This window comes from Tachysurus fulvidraco, chromosome 18, assembly GCF_022655615.1.
Source record: "Tachysurus fulvidraco isolate hzauxx_2018 chromosome 18, HZAU_PFXX_2.0, whole genome shotgun sequence".
Lineage (NCBI taxonomy): Eukaryota > Metazoa > Chordata > Actinopteri > Siluriformes > Bagridae > Tachysurus > Tachysurus fulvidraco.
Genome location: NC_062535.1, coordinates 11,312,427 through 11,330,555, shown reverse-complemented (window position 1 = coordinate 11,330,555; position 18,129 = coordinate 11,312,427). Strand labels below are relative to the sequence as shown.

The window sequence follows — 18,129 nt, the reverse complement described above, 5'->3', positions numbered from 1 at the left end:
TATTTAATGATATATTTATATAGATATAAGCAGACACACATATATGCATATATATTTAGATTTTTGTTAGCAATAGATTTATTTATATATTATAAATGTTCGTAATTTTGACTACTGCTCATAAGTTTGAAAACATGAGATTTACTAACAGGCTTTTTCTTTTTAAGCCATGTTAAGAAATGTTCACAATCTGAGAGGAATTCTGGGGTCATTTTATAAGTCTTCGTCAATGCTGTTAAAAATGAATAGATAGAAAACCTGACAGGATTTGTGATGAAATCGATGAGATATATTAATAAATGTTTAACCTTACCAGATATCTACATTTCTAAGAAGATTTTTAGGTCATATAGATAAATGCTTACAATTTTACTTTCTAAGCTAGCTAATTAGATGATATGAGCTAATCTGACAGGAACTCTGAGGTAAATCTTTTTTATTAATGTTGAAAGGTGTTACTAAAGATTCTGCCCAGCTAGTCATTAGCATCCTTTATCTAAACTGACAGGATTTTTTGAGGGACATTTTCTAGAAACATTCATAAACATTGTAAGCAGCACTGCTAATGCTAGCCAGACTAAATTAAGCTAACCTGGTTAGCTTACTTTCACAGTTAATTCCTAAGTTATCTTCAACAATGTTTGTAACCTCTATTGTTTATACACATAGCTAAATATTAACAAACCTTAAAATGGATTCTGGGGAATTTAAAAATTATTTAACCCAGATAAATTCCAGTTATATTGTTGAACTTATTCTGATATGTTAGATTAGATTTCATTTGGTTGAGGAATTATTTATTTAATATTTAGATTAATTAATATGGTAGGACAAACTATGCTGTGCTATGCTTAATGATAACATGCACTAACTGGTTTTGCAGACAATCCTTAACGTTTAGCTAATAAGTCACTTATAGCTTTGTTAGTAGGAGGAATAAAACGTATCATCACTACTACACTACACAGCAAGCTAACCTTAGCAAACCTGACAGGATATTTGAGAAAACCTTCCTTCCCAGTTTATATTATAGGTCTGCTTATATCTATATCTATCCAACTCTATTCAAATTTCTATTCATTTATATTTAGTACCAATTTAAACGGTATTAGATGTCATGTGCACACTAATATTCCAGCAGAGAACTTTGAGGAGCTAGTGTTTTACAGTCAGTCTCAGTGAACATGTCAGGTTCAGCCAGCCAGTCTTGCCCTGCAGTGCTGAGATCAACCAGCAGGGGGCAGGAGAACTGTGGTAGCAACATGGGTTGGAAGGAGAGACGGGGCACCAAAGAGAAAGAGAATAACAGAGACAGGCTTGATCTGATCACAGAGCGAATATAAAGGGCAAAACTTGGCATACGACTGAGCCAAAAAAAAAAAATAATTAAAAGGAGTGAGAGGTGAGAATGCATCTTTTAAGTAGCCACAAATTTTTTTAATCAAACATTCCTGTTTTTGTTGTGAAGGGTCCAGAGTGCATCACATAAGAATTAAATGCTCACATCAGTTAGAGTGTTAAAACCAATAAAGTGCCCATGCAAACTCAACCAAGGAAATAACACATTTGCACAAGACATTGGTTAGCTTAACATAGAGGAAGTGTTCTGCAGAAGTACGTCTTGATGCATCCAAGCAAAGAAAGGACAAACCTCAGCATTCTTAATGGTAGAACAAATAAAGCAAAGCTATGCTTTACAAAGATTATATTACTGAATACTAAGCTGTCACTTTTTTATAGTCACAACATGTCCTTCCTAAACTTTTAACTGTGACCTACCTGAACTTTTCATATACACTGAAAAAGCTAAATCACACCTTCAACCCACACTGCCAAAGCCTACCTCAATTAGTCTCAAACGTCTAAGCTTAAAGACCATACTTATGTACACAGTAGAGGCTTAATTTAAATATAAACTAAATTTAAAAACACTGAAGTCTTTTAGGGCTGGCGTGTGTTAAGCTTGTTACAAGGACAGGCAAAAGCTTACAGCTTGCAGGTGAGGTGTAATGCATGCACAAATACCAAATATAGTGGTGTATCTGTAAAAAGTGTAAAGAACAAGCTACATCATCCTTTTATTAGTGCAAATTCAGGAAGGATGATGATTCTTGCTTCCAAGGATTACTTAAATTTAGTATTAAAGGAATGGCTTTATGTTAAAAATGCTCTAATGGACATGAGACAAAATTAACATCTTTGGTCCAACCATTCCTTAAAAAACACAGATTATTAAAAAACTAATAACACTGAGTCTCTCGCTTCTGGACGCTTTAATCTTTCCTTCCAATCCATGGGTTCCTAATGTCCACCTGGTCAGTACTGGGTTAGTACCAAAAAAAATGAGGGGAGACTGAATGAGCGGTCACCATAGAGGTTGTGGGTTGTTGTTGTTTTTTGTTTGTTTTTTTTGTTTTTTGGGGGGTGGGGGTGGGTTTCTTGTTTAGAGGATGATGGTATAGGGATTATCAGACTGTAAGGGGGGATTATCGCTGACCTGGGACATTGTTTACATAGCAACCATCCACGAGGAGGTGGCCATCCTTGGGATCGCAGAGCGGAGGTAAATAGGGGGTGTAGGAGGCACTGGATCTAACATAGCGCCACACACAGCCTGGCAAAAATGAAGATGGAGACGGAATCAAAACCAAACCCCAGTTGATTGTGTGAGCGAGAGAGAGAGAGAGAGAGAGAGAGAGAGAGAGAGAGAGAGAGAGACTGAAAGAGCGGGACCATAACAAAACAAAAAGAGGAATAAGAATGATGAGCCAGAGATACACAAAGATAAGGACAGACAGGCAAAGAATTACAGTGGAATACATCAAATTAAGGAAAATATATTGTTGAAGTGATAAAAGGTTTAAATTAAAAAAAAATAAATGAACTGATAGACAGTTTTCTGTTAAGGATTCTCCATAACCCCATCACCACTGTTTAAGGTAGGATTCCCATCAACTCACTTTTATAATTTGAACAAGAAAGAAATGAACAGATTTAGAACAATAAATTTCTTAAAAAAGATGTACAACTGTTGTATATGTAAAGATACTGCAAGCGTTAGCACACGCCAATGCATTGTTACAGATGAGAGTCAATTCATGTCAAACGGGAAGAAGAGATAGAGAGAGAGAAAGAGAGAGAGAGAGAGAGAGAGAGAGAGAGAGAGAGAGAGAGAGAGAGAGAGAGAGAGAGAGAGAGAGAGAGGAAGTAAAGGGAGAGATAAACAAGCCCATTGCACATACTGACCAAACATATGACAACATAGTAATGCTTTCTCTGAAAGGAATAGTGTATGTTTGATTTCCACAGAGAATAAACAAGGTTTTTTTTTATATGATTCACTCAGAAAAAAGACCCTGAACTCTTTAGCACTTACTAGTTACCTCAGGTTTTGTCTAATTGCACATGGATACAACAAAACCTTCTGAAAAGTGTAATGGCTGAAAATATTTTCACTGCATTACTCCTGTGTGTAAATGTTGGATAAATCCAGATGAGAAAAGTTTGGGTATGACCTTCTTTCATGTCTGTCCTATTCAAAGACCTTTATAAATATTTTATGATTTTTTTAGACTCTATAAACCTGCATTATAAGTGAGTTTTCAGGAGAGAAATTTCTTCCTGTTCTTTCAGTTGAGGGAAACCTACAGTAGTGAATTTCTTGTCCATGATAACGTCTCATTTTGCCAGCTACGGTGGATGCAGTGGATAGAGATTAGGTCAAAAATTGCTGGAGTATCAGACATTTAAAAAACTCCAGAAAATTCTTTAATCGTTAATTTTATAAGTGTATTGGCTCAATAAGGAAAGAATGCACCAATGGACTAAAGCATCAACACCTGGACCATGACCGTTCCCTGAAAATAGACGGGTCCTTGATCCACACTACAAGGTCAAAATCATTCTGCAGGGACTGTTCACAAGATGTAAGAAGCTTTAAATTTCAACCCTCGACTCCATCTGTCGGTGGTCATACAACGGGATTAGTGCTTTGTGAGCAAAGCTACGAAGCTGACTACCGCTAGAAGAGCAGTCCCAAAAGTGATGCTTGACGCAGGCACAACAGGAAACAGCTTTGTGTACAGCCCTACTAGCAAAAGAAGCACTAACACAGCCTCTACACCAAATGTTGGCTAATTAACAGATATGACAATGCTATGTAATTGAACATACAGAGGATCTTGGTAACTGGGTAGAAAATGGACGGTTCTAGGAATTTATAGACGGAATGAAAGAAGATGAATCAAAGATCAACGGGAGAAAAACAGTAAAAGAAAGAAAGGGGAGACAAGGATAGATTTTGGATTTATATTAGTCATGCAAAGCTTGTCATGCAGCCCCCGAACCAGATAGGAAAAACTAGTGAGACTGAATGACCAAGTACAATCCCAAAATCCACTGCATCAGCATACAAAGCAGGAAAAAATCACATTGATGCTGCATTTTACGTTACGTTTTCCCAAGTCACCTGCTATACACTCTGATCAGTAATTTAATTTTTAATGAAATGCAATAAAATTTTGGTTGATTGGACATTACAGTTGGATTTGGGAATAAAGCAATGGTCCATCATCTCGAGATTCAAAAGCAGTTAGTAGGTAGAACTGAGGCAGTGCAAGTATTAATATTTCAGTAAGATGGATGGAAAGGTATATACATGACAGAATGACCATTCTCCAGATCTCACAGTGTAATAACAACACATCATCATCACTTCAACCTCCGAAGGCCAATTATACAGTCTTATCACATGCAGAATCGATGGCATCGAGCACTCTTTTTATCTCTTTTTATCAGTACGCTGACTTTCCGTTCCAAACTGACTTATCAGACATTTTCAATCTGCAAGTTTGTTATACAGTTGTGCTCAAAAGTTTGCATACCCATAAAGAAAATGTTAAACTGCCATTTATTTGGAAAATATGACTGATAATGCAAAATATTTAAGGATAGTGGTCACGTGAAGTCGCACGTGTTTGGCCACATTATAAATGTGACAATGTAATTGTAATTAGTGTCTGTGCATAAATAGTCAGTGAGTTTCTCAGATCATGAGGTGATGCACTGACTTGGCTGGATAGTGCACCGAGGGGAAGACAATAGAACTGCCAGTGGACCTGCGTAATAAGGTAGGTAAACTTTATAAAGCAGGAAAAGACTGCATGCCATCGTTGATGCTAAAGTGGACAACCAATACACGATATTAAGAAATAAAGGTATGCAAACTTTTAAACAGAGATTATTTTCTTTTTTCTTGTTTTGTTTGATGATTGTTCCATTCTGTTAAGCCGTACATAATAATTTGTGTCCTACAAGAAATTAAATAAATTAGTCTTGCCTTCTCACTCATGCTTTCTTTAAAAAAAAAGGTACACATCTTGCGAATTCTCTCAAGGTATACACACTTTTAAGCACCACTGTAAACGTAATCAGACTCTGTTGGCTTTCAGTTTGAGTTGCGTGTCCCTCTTAATAATCTTACACAGTATTTTAGTGGTTGAAAATGACGCCTTCAAATTTTAGATGCTTACTAACAAACACTTGGAGTATCCTAGAGAGCAGAAATGTTTCACAGTAAATCTCTATTTACTTTTGTATACACACGAATGTATACAAAAGTAAATAGAGATTTACTGTGAAACATTTCTGAAATTGTGTGGCGTGTATATATGTGAAGTAATTGTAATTGCGTCTCACGGTACAGTTACAGGTAACACTGAACAAAGCTTTAAGCTCGATCTCTACTCACCATCTTTATGCACCCGCATTGAAGATGCTGTGATGTCAGTGGTTACGTTGAAATAAGGCAACCACAAGTCCTGCAAAATCAAGTAACTCATCAATCTGAAGTGCAAAAACATTTTTGTGGACAAAGTGGATCAGGTCGAGTATATCAGAAATAGGGCACACAGTGTTTAATATAATAGCGAGACCTTCTCTCCCAGGTTTGCGTCAGTTTAAGTTGGTTTCCTTGGAACAGTTGGAGGGCATTGTCTTGCATTTAAAATCTACTACATCCATTTATGATGTCCTCCCCACTAAATTGTTAAAAGTGGCATTGCATGTCCTTTGCCCTAGCTTTTTTTTAATTATCAACAGTAGCCTACAATTTGGCATAGTACCACTTGAGTTCAAGCGGGCCATTATTGAGCCGGTGCTAAAAAAGTCTAACTTGGATAGTCAGGATCTCAAAGATTTTAGGCCAATTTCGAAACTCCCCTTTATGAGTAAGATGTTAGAAAAAGTTGTCCACACTCAACTCTTATAGATTTTTTTTTAACTGACAATAATATAATGGACATTTTCCAATGAGGTTTCAGTACTGAAACAGCATTAATAAGAGTCGTAAATGACATTTTAATGTGAAGAGATTCTGGGAAATGTGTTGCTTTGATGATGCTGGACTTGAGCGCAGCTTTTGATACTGTTGATCACGGCATTTTATTACCACATCTTAGAGATGATGTCGGTATTAATGATGTGGCCTTGAAGTGGTTTGGTTCCTACCTAAGGGACAGAAAATGTACAGTTAAGACTGGAGATTGTCTTTCTGACACTGTGGATGTTCTGTAGGGGGTCCCTCAGGGATCTATACTTGGACCAACCTTGTTTTCTCTATATTTGTTGCCTCTGGGGTCTATTCTTAGACGCCACAATATTAATGACCACATCTATGCAGATGATTTGCAGTTATATTTTTCTTTGGACAAGCGTGCTGCATGGGACAGCTTCAACATATGCTTAAATGAAGTGGAGGTATCTTTCGAATAATTTTCTGCAATTAAATGAGAATAAAACAGAGATTATGGTTTTTGGAAACAAACAGTCTACTAGAAATCTGTTTGTGAGTAAGGATTTTGCTCCCAGTATAAATGGTTATGTTAGAACCAGGGTGTCATTTCTGACAGAACTTTGCTTTGACCGACAAGTAAATGCTGTCATGAAATCATCCTTTTTTCAGTTAAGGAAGTTTTCAGTCCAAGCTGAAATCTATACTTTCCAGAAAAGATTTCGAATCTGTTGTTCAGGCTTTTACTTCTACGAGGTTGGACTATTGTAATGCCCTATACCTGGGTTTGGATGCATCTCACATAGCTCGATGATGCTGCTAGGCTTTTAACTAGCACTAAGAAGAGGGATCACATAACACCTGTGTTCATTTCTTTACACTGGTTTCCGGCATTATATAGGATAGAATACAAGGTCCTGATCATTGTGTATAAGGCCTTACATCAACAGGCTCCTGACTACATCAAAGCTATGTTGAGCCCATACAAAACTTCTCACTTTTTGAGAGCAAATGAGCATACTGTATGTTGTTGTCTGTTCCGCAGACGGTTGAGGAGGAGTGGAGATTGTGCATTCTCAGTGGCAGCTCCTTTGTTATGGAACGGGCTACCGTTGTCTTTGAAATCGGCTCCATCATTGGGTAGTTTTAAAGGACAATTGAAGACTTTCCTTTTTTCTAAGGCTTTTGCTGTATGATTGGTACGTTTTCCCAAGTCACTGTGTATGGTATTTTTTGTACTTTCATTTTATTGTTAGTTTGATGTGTTTTATGTTTATAGTTTTTATGACCTATATAATGATTTTTACCATGTAAAGCACTTTGGTCCATTGTTATGGTGTTGAAAGTGCTATACAAATAAATTTTGATTGATTGATTGATTGAAAGAGGTTATAAACTTGACGCAGTCGAGTTACAACACCACCTTTTAAATTCATTTATCCATACATTCATTTTTGCTGTTGAATTCTAGTGAGAATGTGGTAATTAACTTATAACAGCATGGCTCTTACACTTGTATTGACTGTAAGGTAAGTACAACTTATACTAGGTGTTTATACTCATCTGCATGCTCCAATATCATTTTTCTATCATTTCTATAGTACTCAGTCACACAGACTGTACAGTAAACTCTCAAATAATAAAGGAATACTTCTAAATAGTACTCTGAGGAAGATGTTGCTGTGTTTTTCTGTTGGAAGGCCTTGCATCTTTTGCATTGTATTTCCTCTGTTGACAAAATGTATTTATTTAATTCTGACTGTTTATAGCTGCTATAACATAAAGGATAACTTGTTTTGCAACCATTCCACATACTAAAAATGGATAAAACACAATAAAGGTACAACTTCATTAATCTGTGGCAAATGTTCCTTGTCATGTTTTGTTCTTACACACAAAACTCCTTGAACTCTGCATTGAGCCATTAAACCAGGTAAGTTACAGATGCAGCCAGATCATTTTAAGTAAACAATAAAAAATGGTCCCCACTAATTTGCAGGTAGTTAAAAAATGAAACTAAAAACAAAATAAAGCAAACAATTCTGTTGTCTCACCTCTATTTGCTTGTCTTCAAACACGTTGGAAATGCTGGTGTTGAAGGCGGAGCCAGAGAACATGGAGGTGATGGGATAGGTTAGATCGAGCACAGTTTTAAACACAGAGTTCATCGCCTGCGGTTGCAAGAAAACATGTTCACAATGTTAACAAAGCAGAGAACAAATGCTTTTCCAGGCCAATATCTTCCTCGTCCTAAGTTACACCACAGTAATGTTGATTCTGTGCTAATCTTCCCTTACAATATCTGTTAAGTGAATCACAGCTGCTATACCTTAGACCACTCTCTTGCTCTCTGCTTCACCCGAACAGCGCTCCTCTCCTCGGAGTACAGTGCACTGATGAACGAGCCAATAGATGTTCCACCCACTAAATCGATAGGAATCCCTGCCTCCTCCATAGCTTTGATAACGCCAACATGCGAGCAGCCCCTAGGATAATACGCAGATATATGAAGAACATATTCAAACAAAAAAAAAATTTGTGATTAGAAATGTAATGTGCCATGAAGCTGCTCACACCTAAATGTGGATTTATATTAATATGGCCCATGTGGAAAGACAGAGGCACACAAAAACTGTAATGCTGCTCACCTTGCTCCTCCTCCTCCTAGTACCAGAGCAATGCTGTTTCCTGTGAGGACTCGAGCCAGACGGGAGAAATCGCTGTGTCTGTCTGCCGTCTTCTCAAACATTTTCTCATACACCTCTCTCTGTGAAACACACACACACACACACACACACATACACACACACACACACACACACACACACACACACACATCACACATCAAAACCGACACTATATTATATATCTATGTACACTACAGAATGGATGTGACTTTAATAGCATTTTATTTACTAAAAATGAATTGAAATTAACAGCAGTAGTAAAGCACTATGTGTTTGTATCACATAAAACACGTAAGGCAAAAACAAGTCGCTTTCATTAATGCCAAAGTGATATAATAATAATAATAATAATAATAATAATAATAATAAATATAGCTGCAAGCAGCGATTCCGGAGTCAAGCCGATCCGATGCGCTCAGAATATGTGGCTGATGAACCATACCAAGTTTCGTAGCGATATGGCATTGTATTCGTAAAATACTGGACTTAACGTGAAAATCTCGTGGCCACTAGGTGGCGCTGTCACGAAACGCTGTTGCGATATGTGTGTGTGTGTGTGTGTGTGTGTGTGTGTGTGTGTGTGTGTGTGTGTGTGTGTGTGTGCGCGTGACTGTGGTGCTGATTCTGATACTGATTCTGATATTAGCACCCAATACTTGCAATTCTGGTTCTGATATTAGCACCCAATACATATTGTGTGCCAAACTGCCCCCAATTTGTTTTGGACTGGTGTTTAGAGGGTTTGAGCTAGACACACCAAAGTTGCAATAGTAACTTTTAAGACTGGCCTCTACATGTGTGCCAAATTTCATAACTTTCCTACTTACAGTTCTTGACTTCAATGGCGGAAGAATATGGAATAAAAACACTGTCAATAATAATCGTACGTAATTCAAAGCATTTGTGTGTAAATTTTAATTTTGCTGAGTTGGATCCCAAAATCTACGGCCACGACAGTTTACAGATACGAGATTTTGTGTGTTTGTTCAAACACAACTCCAAAATGTACGACTATGACAGTTTACAGACACAATGCTTGTTTTCACAACACCTCTTTTTCACACACGAAAACGGTCTGCGAAAAACAACTGTCAAAAATACGTTGTAACGTTCACAGGCATTACTATCCGAGGGAAGATGAATCGATTCTCATCGTCAGTGTTGTATAAAGTATTAGAAAGCAATACTTGAGTAAAAGTACAAGTATGATACTAGAAAAAGACTTTGGTAGAAGTGAAAGTCGCGGTTCTAGGCCTCAGTGAGAATTTAAAACAAGAAGAGTTTTATATTATATATTATATGACTACATAGTAAGCCAAAAGTTATGGTATTATTAAATGGCAAAAGTGGACACCAAAATTTTATGCATGATGTAATGATGCCAGTCTTGACTCAAATCAGTTCATGTATGTGTGTATTCTCTAGGAACAGTGTGTCCAATGAATGCAGTCATTAATAAACTAATATTCACAAAGACCAAATCAATAAATGTTATTTTTATTTATTATTGTATGGATTGTTTGCATTAATATTTTGTTTGTGCTACAACTCTGGTAATAAGAATAGTGACATTTCACTGATTTTGGTTGCTGTATTTGCAGCTTTCCGATTAACGTTATACATTATACCGTACGTTATACCAGCTCTGACTGCGCGTGCACGCTGTGCGTACCTGTACCCGTACAGCGTGCGGAGCTGCGTAATGCAATCTAGGAGCAGTGATTCACCAAACCTCCCTTATTGCAGTCACACACATTTCTTCTGATTTTATTTTGTAGTAACGAAGATGCTTAGTGGAAATATAACGGAGTAAAAGTATACATTTTATCTAGGAAATGTAGTGGAGTAAAAGTGAAAGTTGACATAAATTTACATAGCGAAGTAAAGTACAGATACGTGACATTTCTACTTAAGTACAGTAACGAAGTGTTTTTCCTCCGTTACATTACAACACTGCTCATCGTCTCAGGTAAGTTGGTTTTTCCTTCCAAATTCGGACATGTTTAAGGGTTAGTTATCAATAATAACAGAGAGGAGTAATATTACAGAGATAGGTTAACTATAGTAAGTAAGATTAGCTCTCAGAGTAAAATTACATTAGGTGCTTAAAGAATGCAGCTGTTTAGGAGGTCATCACTGCAGTCTGTAGCGTGATGAGATAGGCTTACATAAAAGAATTAGCAATTTTAAGTGTTAACTTACTAACAGCTGTGTACATGCACTGGAATACACAGGTCATGCTATACAAGTGTTCACTGTTTAAGTGTTAAAGTCATATTTTATTGTTTATCAGGTTCCATTAGGTGACATCTTGCACTCAGCCCAGAATCTGGTGTCGATGCTGACCAACACCAATATCAGTGGACAGTCAGCACAAGAAAGAATGTCCAAGTCAAATGGGCAGTCAGTGCAGCAGGAAATGGCTAGGTGTGAGGTGTGTGTCTTTTATGTAGGCCTATCTCATCACCCTACAGACTGCAGTGATGTGCCTCCTAAGCACCTAATGTAACCTTACTCTGAGAGCTAATCTTACTTACTATAGTTAACCTATCTCTGTAATATTACTCCTCTCTGTTATTAGTGATAACTAACCCTTAAACATGTCCGAATTTGGAAGGAAAAACCAACTTACCTGAGACAATGAGTGAGCGCTTGGCTGCTGATCCGCCATTTCGGCGCCAGTGGTTTAAAAGAGGGCGGGGCCCATGCGCACTTCGTGGAATCGATTCATCTTCCCTCGGATAGTAATGCCTGTGAACGTTACAACGTATTTTTGACAGTTGTTTCGCAGACCGTTTTCGTGTGTGAAAAAGAGGTGTTGTGAAAACAAGCGTTGTGTCTGTAAACTGTCATAGTCGTACATTTCGGAGTTGTATTTGAACAAACACACAAAATCTCGTATCTGTAAACTGTCATGGCCGTAGATTTTGGGATCCAACTCAGCAAAATTTAAATTTACACACAAATGCTTTGAATTACGTACGATTATTATTGACAGTGTTTTTATTCCATAGAAGAAGAAGAAGAAGAAGAAGAAGAAAACTAACGATAACAATAGGTGTCTACGCCCCTTCGGGGCTTGACCCCTAATAACATAAGAATAGTATAAAACATAATCGTTAGGTAAAGTGAAATCTTTCCAGAAGTTTTTTTCGATTTATTGCATTAGTGAGGTGAAATTGGTTACTAGTCACAATTATTTAGTCTTTAAGAGCACATTTTTATGTTTAATTTAAAATTGTTTATAACTCATAATTCTAGCGTCATGGGCCAAAGGTCATTTGGTCATATGTTTAATAAAGAACTTTCCAATGTGGAGTTTCCTCTTAAATACATAAATATAACTGCAAAAAAGTCAAATTCACTCCTCACACTTGTCATATTCTGCAACAAAAAAAGTGATAAATTCATTACAAGTCTGGTGGGACTCCTGCGTGAGAACACTCGACGTGGGCATTTGAGATGAAGGTGACCAGAACACCAGCTACGCATGTTCAGCCACTCCACAGTTCTAGAGGGACCTGGGCCATCTTCACGGTGTAGCAGGACCAGCTGCTTCAGAGCCCGCACTGCCGTGTTCTCCAACATCTGCTCCAGCTGTAAAGAACAACGAAGAAAGCGGTAGCTCATTGATAACGATACTGGACTACTGATAGAAAGGTTGTGAGATCAAATCCCAGGACCACTGAGTGCTGCCACTATTGAGCAAACCCCTTACTGCTCAGTTGTATAAAAAAATGATATAAAACATAAGTAAATGTAAATATACAAACAAGAACGTCAGACCCGGATGTGCGCACCAACCAGTTTAGTGTATGAGTATGTAGAAATACACGCTACACACCTGACCAAGACTGGGCTCCTGGTCTCCGAGGCCAACAATAAGGATGCAGTCTGCTTGTCTGATACAGCGCTGGGTCCATGGAGTCATACTGCTGTCAGTCTGATACAGAACTATACGATTGATGTCCTCCTGCTGGGCCAACCAGCCTGACAACCTGTACTCGTGAATGCTGGGAAAAAGATAGACAGAGAGGAATTCTCACTTCTGATTGGTTAAAAGGTGTAGTGGTTCGCAGCTCTGATAGTAGATGATCCGCAATAATTTGTGACTAATAAAAAAAATTGCATTTTGTATTTTAATTATTTAACACAAATCAATACAATTATGATGTGAAATGTCTAATGAAATGAGAATATAAAAATGAAAGAAGAATAAAACACTTCAGGACATGCCGTGAGAGGAAAATAATCGACTTTGGTGTGATAAAACGTCCCACTACATCACACCTGAGGTTTTTTCCCTCCAACAGCTCGACCTGTTGTGTTTTACTCCAAAATGTCTCTCGATCGTGTCTAATCCGTCTCTTACCTTTCTAAAGCAGAAGCTCCAAGTCTCTCTCTGATAATATCACTCGTCAGCAGTAAAGTGGGTCCTTAAACATAAATATGGAAATTAATTTTTTTTTTAAATTAGTAAACGCAAAAAAATAGTAGCACGGTTTATATTATAATTAAGGTCCAGTGGTTAAGTCAATATCCAATTTTCTCAAAATAAAAAAAATAAAAGATACACATTTCGACTATTAACACAAGTATTAATCCTATATTTTATATTATTATGTTAACTACAACTGATGTTATATAATATTCACTATACAGACGGACATTGCTTATTAAATCTGAGATGTTCAATAGCATTGACCATGTTCTCGCCTGGATCCTATACAGCGTATAGTGTCAGGTTCATGGCTACTTTTCGTGTCCTGCTCTAGCAAAGACGTCAGCTAGCATTAGTCATATAATAATACTAGTAAGCATTTGAAAGCTAAGTAGTTTGTACCTATGGCACTTAGCGCATGATTGAGCTCCAGGTTAAAGGCATTGATTGGCACTTCGTCACAAACAGGAAGTACAGCCACAGTGGAGAGGTTGCTGGCTGGATTGGTGACATCAGGGCTGGATGCCATGCTGGGCAAACCCAAAGCTGAACCTGCAAAGGGATGATCGTGTACATTTTCAGTGAGGATATAAAGAAGAAACGAATCTTTGTTTTCTGTTATTTTCTGTTTAAATGTAATGATGTACTGACCTAAAGGTCCACGGGGCTGCTGAAGGTTTCCTAAAATTTTCTGTCCCAACAAATGGATCAGTCGAGTAACAACCTACACACACACGTATACCCACATGAATATATACAGTACAACAAATCAGATCAGATTAATGATTATATTTGAAGTGTGTGATATACCTGAGGATAACGTCTCTTGATGTTGTTTAATGTTCCTTCTGGAAGTTTCACCAGTTCTGTGTCTCGGACTGCGTGAACAGTCGTCGCACGAGGCTGCCGGGTCAAAGCCTCTACCTGAAAATCATATATACAGAAACTAAGGAAATCTAAACATAACAGAGAATATAACCCGTGGTTAAGATCCTAAGATGAACACATTCAGTCTTTCTCTAGCCATCACTCCAAGATAAAAGATCTCAATCCTAGATTTGTGGTTAATTTGGTTAATTTCAGGAAATTTGCAGGATTATATAATGAAGATCCTCTAACAACAAAGCTGAATTGTGAGCTTGAGGATTAGGGATATTTTGTTTGTTAGCTGGTTTTGGTTACATTTCACCATTGTGTACATTTCACCATTAAGCTTTGGACAATGGCTGAATTTTGGTCATAATGACACTAAATTGGCTGCCAGCAAGCATATCACATTATCTATTCTAAGCCCATCCATCCATCCATCCATCCATGTTATGACCCACAGGGAGCCTGGGGTCTTTACAATGGGGGCATAAAGCGAGGGACAATATAGAGTTGCCAATCGGCCTAAAAAGCACATTTTGCACTGGGGAAGAAACCGAAGTACCTAATGAAGTACCATGAAGTACAGTGAAGTAAGTATACTCAATACTTGTAGGAGGTAAGAGAGTCTGGATCAATCCACTGATTAAATGAACTCACCACTCCAATGAGATCTCCTCTACCATACTCTCCTACTAGCTCCTTTTTTCCGTTCGCCTTCCGGATGACGGAGCGCAGACGACCGTTCAGCACGATGTAGGTGCAGTCTGACTGATCGTCCTGCCTAAAGAAGAAAGCATATACTGTGTATAAAATAATTCTGCTTGATTTAATTCAAAAACATGTTTCTAATTCCAGTTCTGAAGCACCTGTAGAGAGCGCGTCCAGCCTCCACAGCCATCCAGTCTATGGCAAAATCCATCTGCCTTACGAATGGAGACATGCGGATGGCCACAGTGTGAGCGGCACTCAGGACCACACTGGGCTGCTCCCTCATGATCCTACACACACACACACACACACACACACACACACACACACACACACACACACACACAAGCTTAATTCAGCGCAAGTAACACACTAGTTTTCAATACTTGTGGTAAGCAAGTGTTTTTAAATAAGTGAAGAAAAAAGAAAACAACTTTAGGTCTTAATAACCTTTACAAATGATTCAAATCTGTGATGTAGATCTGAGACACTGTCAAATTCTATCATTTATAATATTATTTTTCCACTGGCTGCAGTTTATCCAGTTCAAAAGCACATATTACTGTAACGCATTCTTCGACAGGATACCAAACTATAAACCTTTCAATCTAAATCTAATCTAAAAAAACCGACGAGGAACATTTCAATCTTACCTACATTAAATCTTCTTATCTGATATTGCTTAAAGCCTCGGAGCAATTCAACACATAACATTTCTCTCTTTTCATTTCCCTATTTTTTTATATTATAATATTCCGTGAATAAAAAAAAATCATTTTTTCTGACAACAACCAATAAAGATGATCTACTTATAGCCTAAGAAATGAAATTGTAAATATCCAAATATTTAAGTGTTTCCATGATCCCACAAAATGCTGAATTCTTCTTTCATGTGTGTAAGTTTCTAAAACAGATCTGTAGCATGTAGGGAACTAAACACTTTTACAGAAAAAAACGATCAGTGACGGCGGGATTAAGTGTTAATCCGTGACTAAATGCTACCGCCGAGTTGATTATTTTCCAACAACGGCATGTCTGGAAGTCTTTTGTCTTTAATGGTTTAAAAAGTTTCTTAAAGTGAAGTTTGTTCCAGTGATCACTTCCAGAAATCGTGTCTCTGAAGACGTTCCTATGTCAGAAAAACCTAAAGTTACGGCTTTATCTCTGACGAAGCATTGACACAGACGATGACGTAAAAGAAAAGAATCGACACCTTCTGAATAATCAGACTTTCATTTTTAAGTGAAAACTCATACTTTAATGTATCTGACTCACTCATAGAAATCCGATTTGGAGATCCTGAGGAAGGTGCAGTCGCGAAGGGCACGGACAGTGAAGATGAGCGGCTCTCCGGTCAGCACGGCCAGCTGACCCACCATCTCACCAGGCTGCGTCACGAACAAGCAAACGTCCTCCTGCTTGTCGATCATGCGCTGATACACGTGCAAGCATCCAGACAACACAAAATGAAGACTCACATCCTGACAGAGAGAAAAATACGACACTGTTATTCTCTCACTCTTGTAGTCATTCGTTTTCTCCAATACAATTTCTCCAGACAAGATTGTAGAGCATAAGGAATGTCTCGTCATAGAGATTAGATCATGTGCATATGTAAAAGTTGTGCACTTCTTACACTAATGAAAACGAAAAGGCTTGTGAACAAAATATCTAGAATATTATTTTTCTTTATAGTTAAGTGTTTTTTGTACGGTACACGATGATTTGGTCATTCATTATGAAATGATTATTATTCTAAATTAAATGAATGAATTATCTTCTTGGCAAATATTTGTAACCTTATTTATACTCTGTTCATCCGTGATCATTATAAGAAGAAAAATGAGCATTTTACATATGATATGATTAATAAGACACGTCAGTGACACGTTCAAACCAGGTTTTTTATTTTAACAGGCCTGAAGGCTTCAGGCTTTGATATACCTGAGAGAAGCATGAAGGATAGAGATAAAGACAGAGGGATGTGGAGGAGTAGGTGTACCTGGTCTCCCTGTCTGGCCAGGACGGAGCCTGCTTTGGCATGATGCAAGGTCACTCGTCCGTTCAGTAGTGCAGGGTCCTGGTAAACGACACAGAAGGAGGAATGATGGAGTGTGGGTTGTAATCAATCTCAGAAAATGACCCAAATGTTATATTGTGAATGATCGAAGACTAGAATTTATGTATGGATATTGAATGTGGCTTAAAATAGAATTGTGTGTGTGTGTTTCTATTCTACAGCAGTACATATACATCACCGTACCTCGATTTTCATTAATTTCAGGAACTCTTTCTGAGCCTCCTCAAACAGGGTGGCATTAGGTCGTCCTGGCAACGGACCATAAACGTTCTCTGTGCCCACTTCCTCCTCGGGGTATAAGTACACACCTGATGGCACCTCATCTACTGTTACCTTTCTCTCTCGCTGGTCCTAAAATACACAAAAATATAACACTAGTCAGAAATGGAGATTTCTTTATTTATAAAATATTGATGTAACTAAAATATCAGCACATATTCATAATAAGCAGTATTTTAAAATTTGAATTCATACTCATACAACAAAGACCCTTAGAGATTGTGTTTGATGTGAGCTTGTGTGTGTGTGTGTGTGTGTGTGTGTGTGTGTGTGTGTGTGTGTGTGTGTGTGTGTGTGTGTGTGTGTGTGTGTATGGCCCTGTAGACCTATGCTGTCTTAATGGAGTGACTAAGCCATTTGCATATAAAAAAAAACTCTGTGTGTGTGTGTGTGTGTGTGTGTGTGTGTGTGTGTGTGTGTGTGTGTGTGTGTGTGTGTGTGTCTAACCCGTGAGAACGTGGGTGCTGCAGGTGTTCCATCCTCGGCAGACACAGAAATGCGGCCCCTTTCATATGCCATGTCGAAATCCGAACGCAGGCTCTTTTGCATACCTGCAAGCCCAACACACATACACATGCGCGCACACACACACACACACACACACACACACACACACACACACACACACTGTAAAAACTAATAAGCATAATAAGTTTTATAAGTATAATAAGTTTAATATAATGTTGTTAACAGTTATGGTTCTATTTGTTTGGTTTAGGTATCACACATTAAAACTATTCCTGATTCAACAACTCACACAAACACACACGCGCAC

General features: G+C 37.9%; 1 protein-coding gene across 9 annotated transcripts in view; it reads right to left on the bottom strand.

The window, feature by feature from the left end:
* Positions 1 to 18,129, bottom strand: part of pnpla6 (patatin-like phospholipase domain containing 6) — a 39,371-nt gene that overhangs the window by 8,664 nt on the left and 12,578 nt on the right. For 6 of the 9 annotated variants that reach the window (XR_007138445.1, XR_007138444.1, XM_027156652.2 and 3 more), the window contains exons 13-28: positions 17,802 to 17,905; positions 17,259 to 17,426; positions 16,998 to 17,075; positions 16,271 to 16,476; positions 15,154 to 15,285; positions 14,945 to 15,068; positions 14,228 to 14,341; positions 14,069 to 14,141; positions 13,820 to 13,969; positions 13,349 to 13,412; positions 12,821 to 12,989; positions 12,391 to 12,573; positions 8,938 to 9,056; positions 8,619 to 8,775; positions 8,344 to 8,460; positions 5,750 to 5,819 (exon numbers count right to left, since the gene is read on the bottom strand). Coding sequence is in view for 7 of the 9 variants with exons in the window: in XM_027156652.2 (XP_027012453.2) it covers positions 5,750 to 5,819; positions 8,344 to 8,460; positions 8,619 to 8,775; positions 8,938 to 9,056; positions 12,391 to 12,573; positions 12,821 to 12,989; positions 13,349 to 13,412; positions 13,820 to 13,969; positions 14,069 to 14,141; positions 14,228 to 14,341; positions 14,945 to 15,068; positions 15,154 to 15,285; positions 16,271 to 16,476; positions 16,998 to 17,075; positions 17,259 to 17,426; positions 17,802 to 17,905 (2,028 nt within the window). In the remaining 2 variants the exon portion in view is untranslated. The other 3 variants (XM_047803120.1, XM_047803124.1, XM_047803125.1) reach the window with 3 other exon arrangements.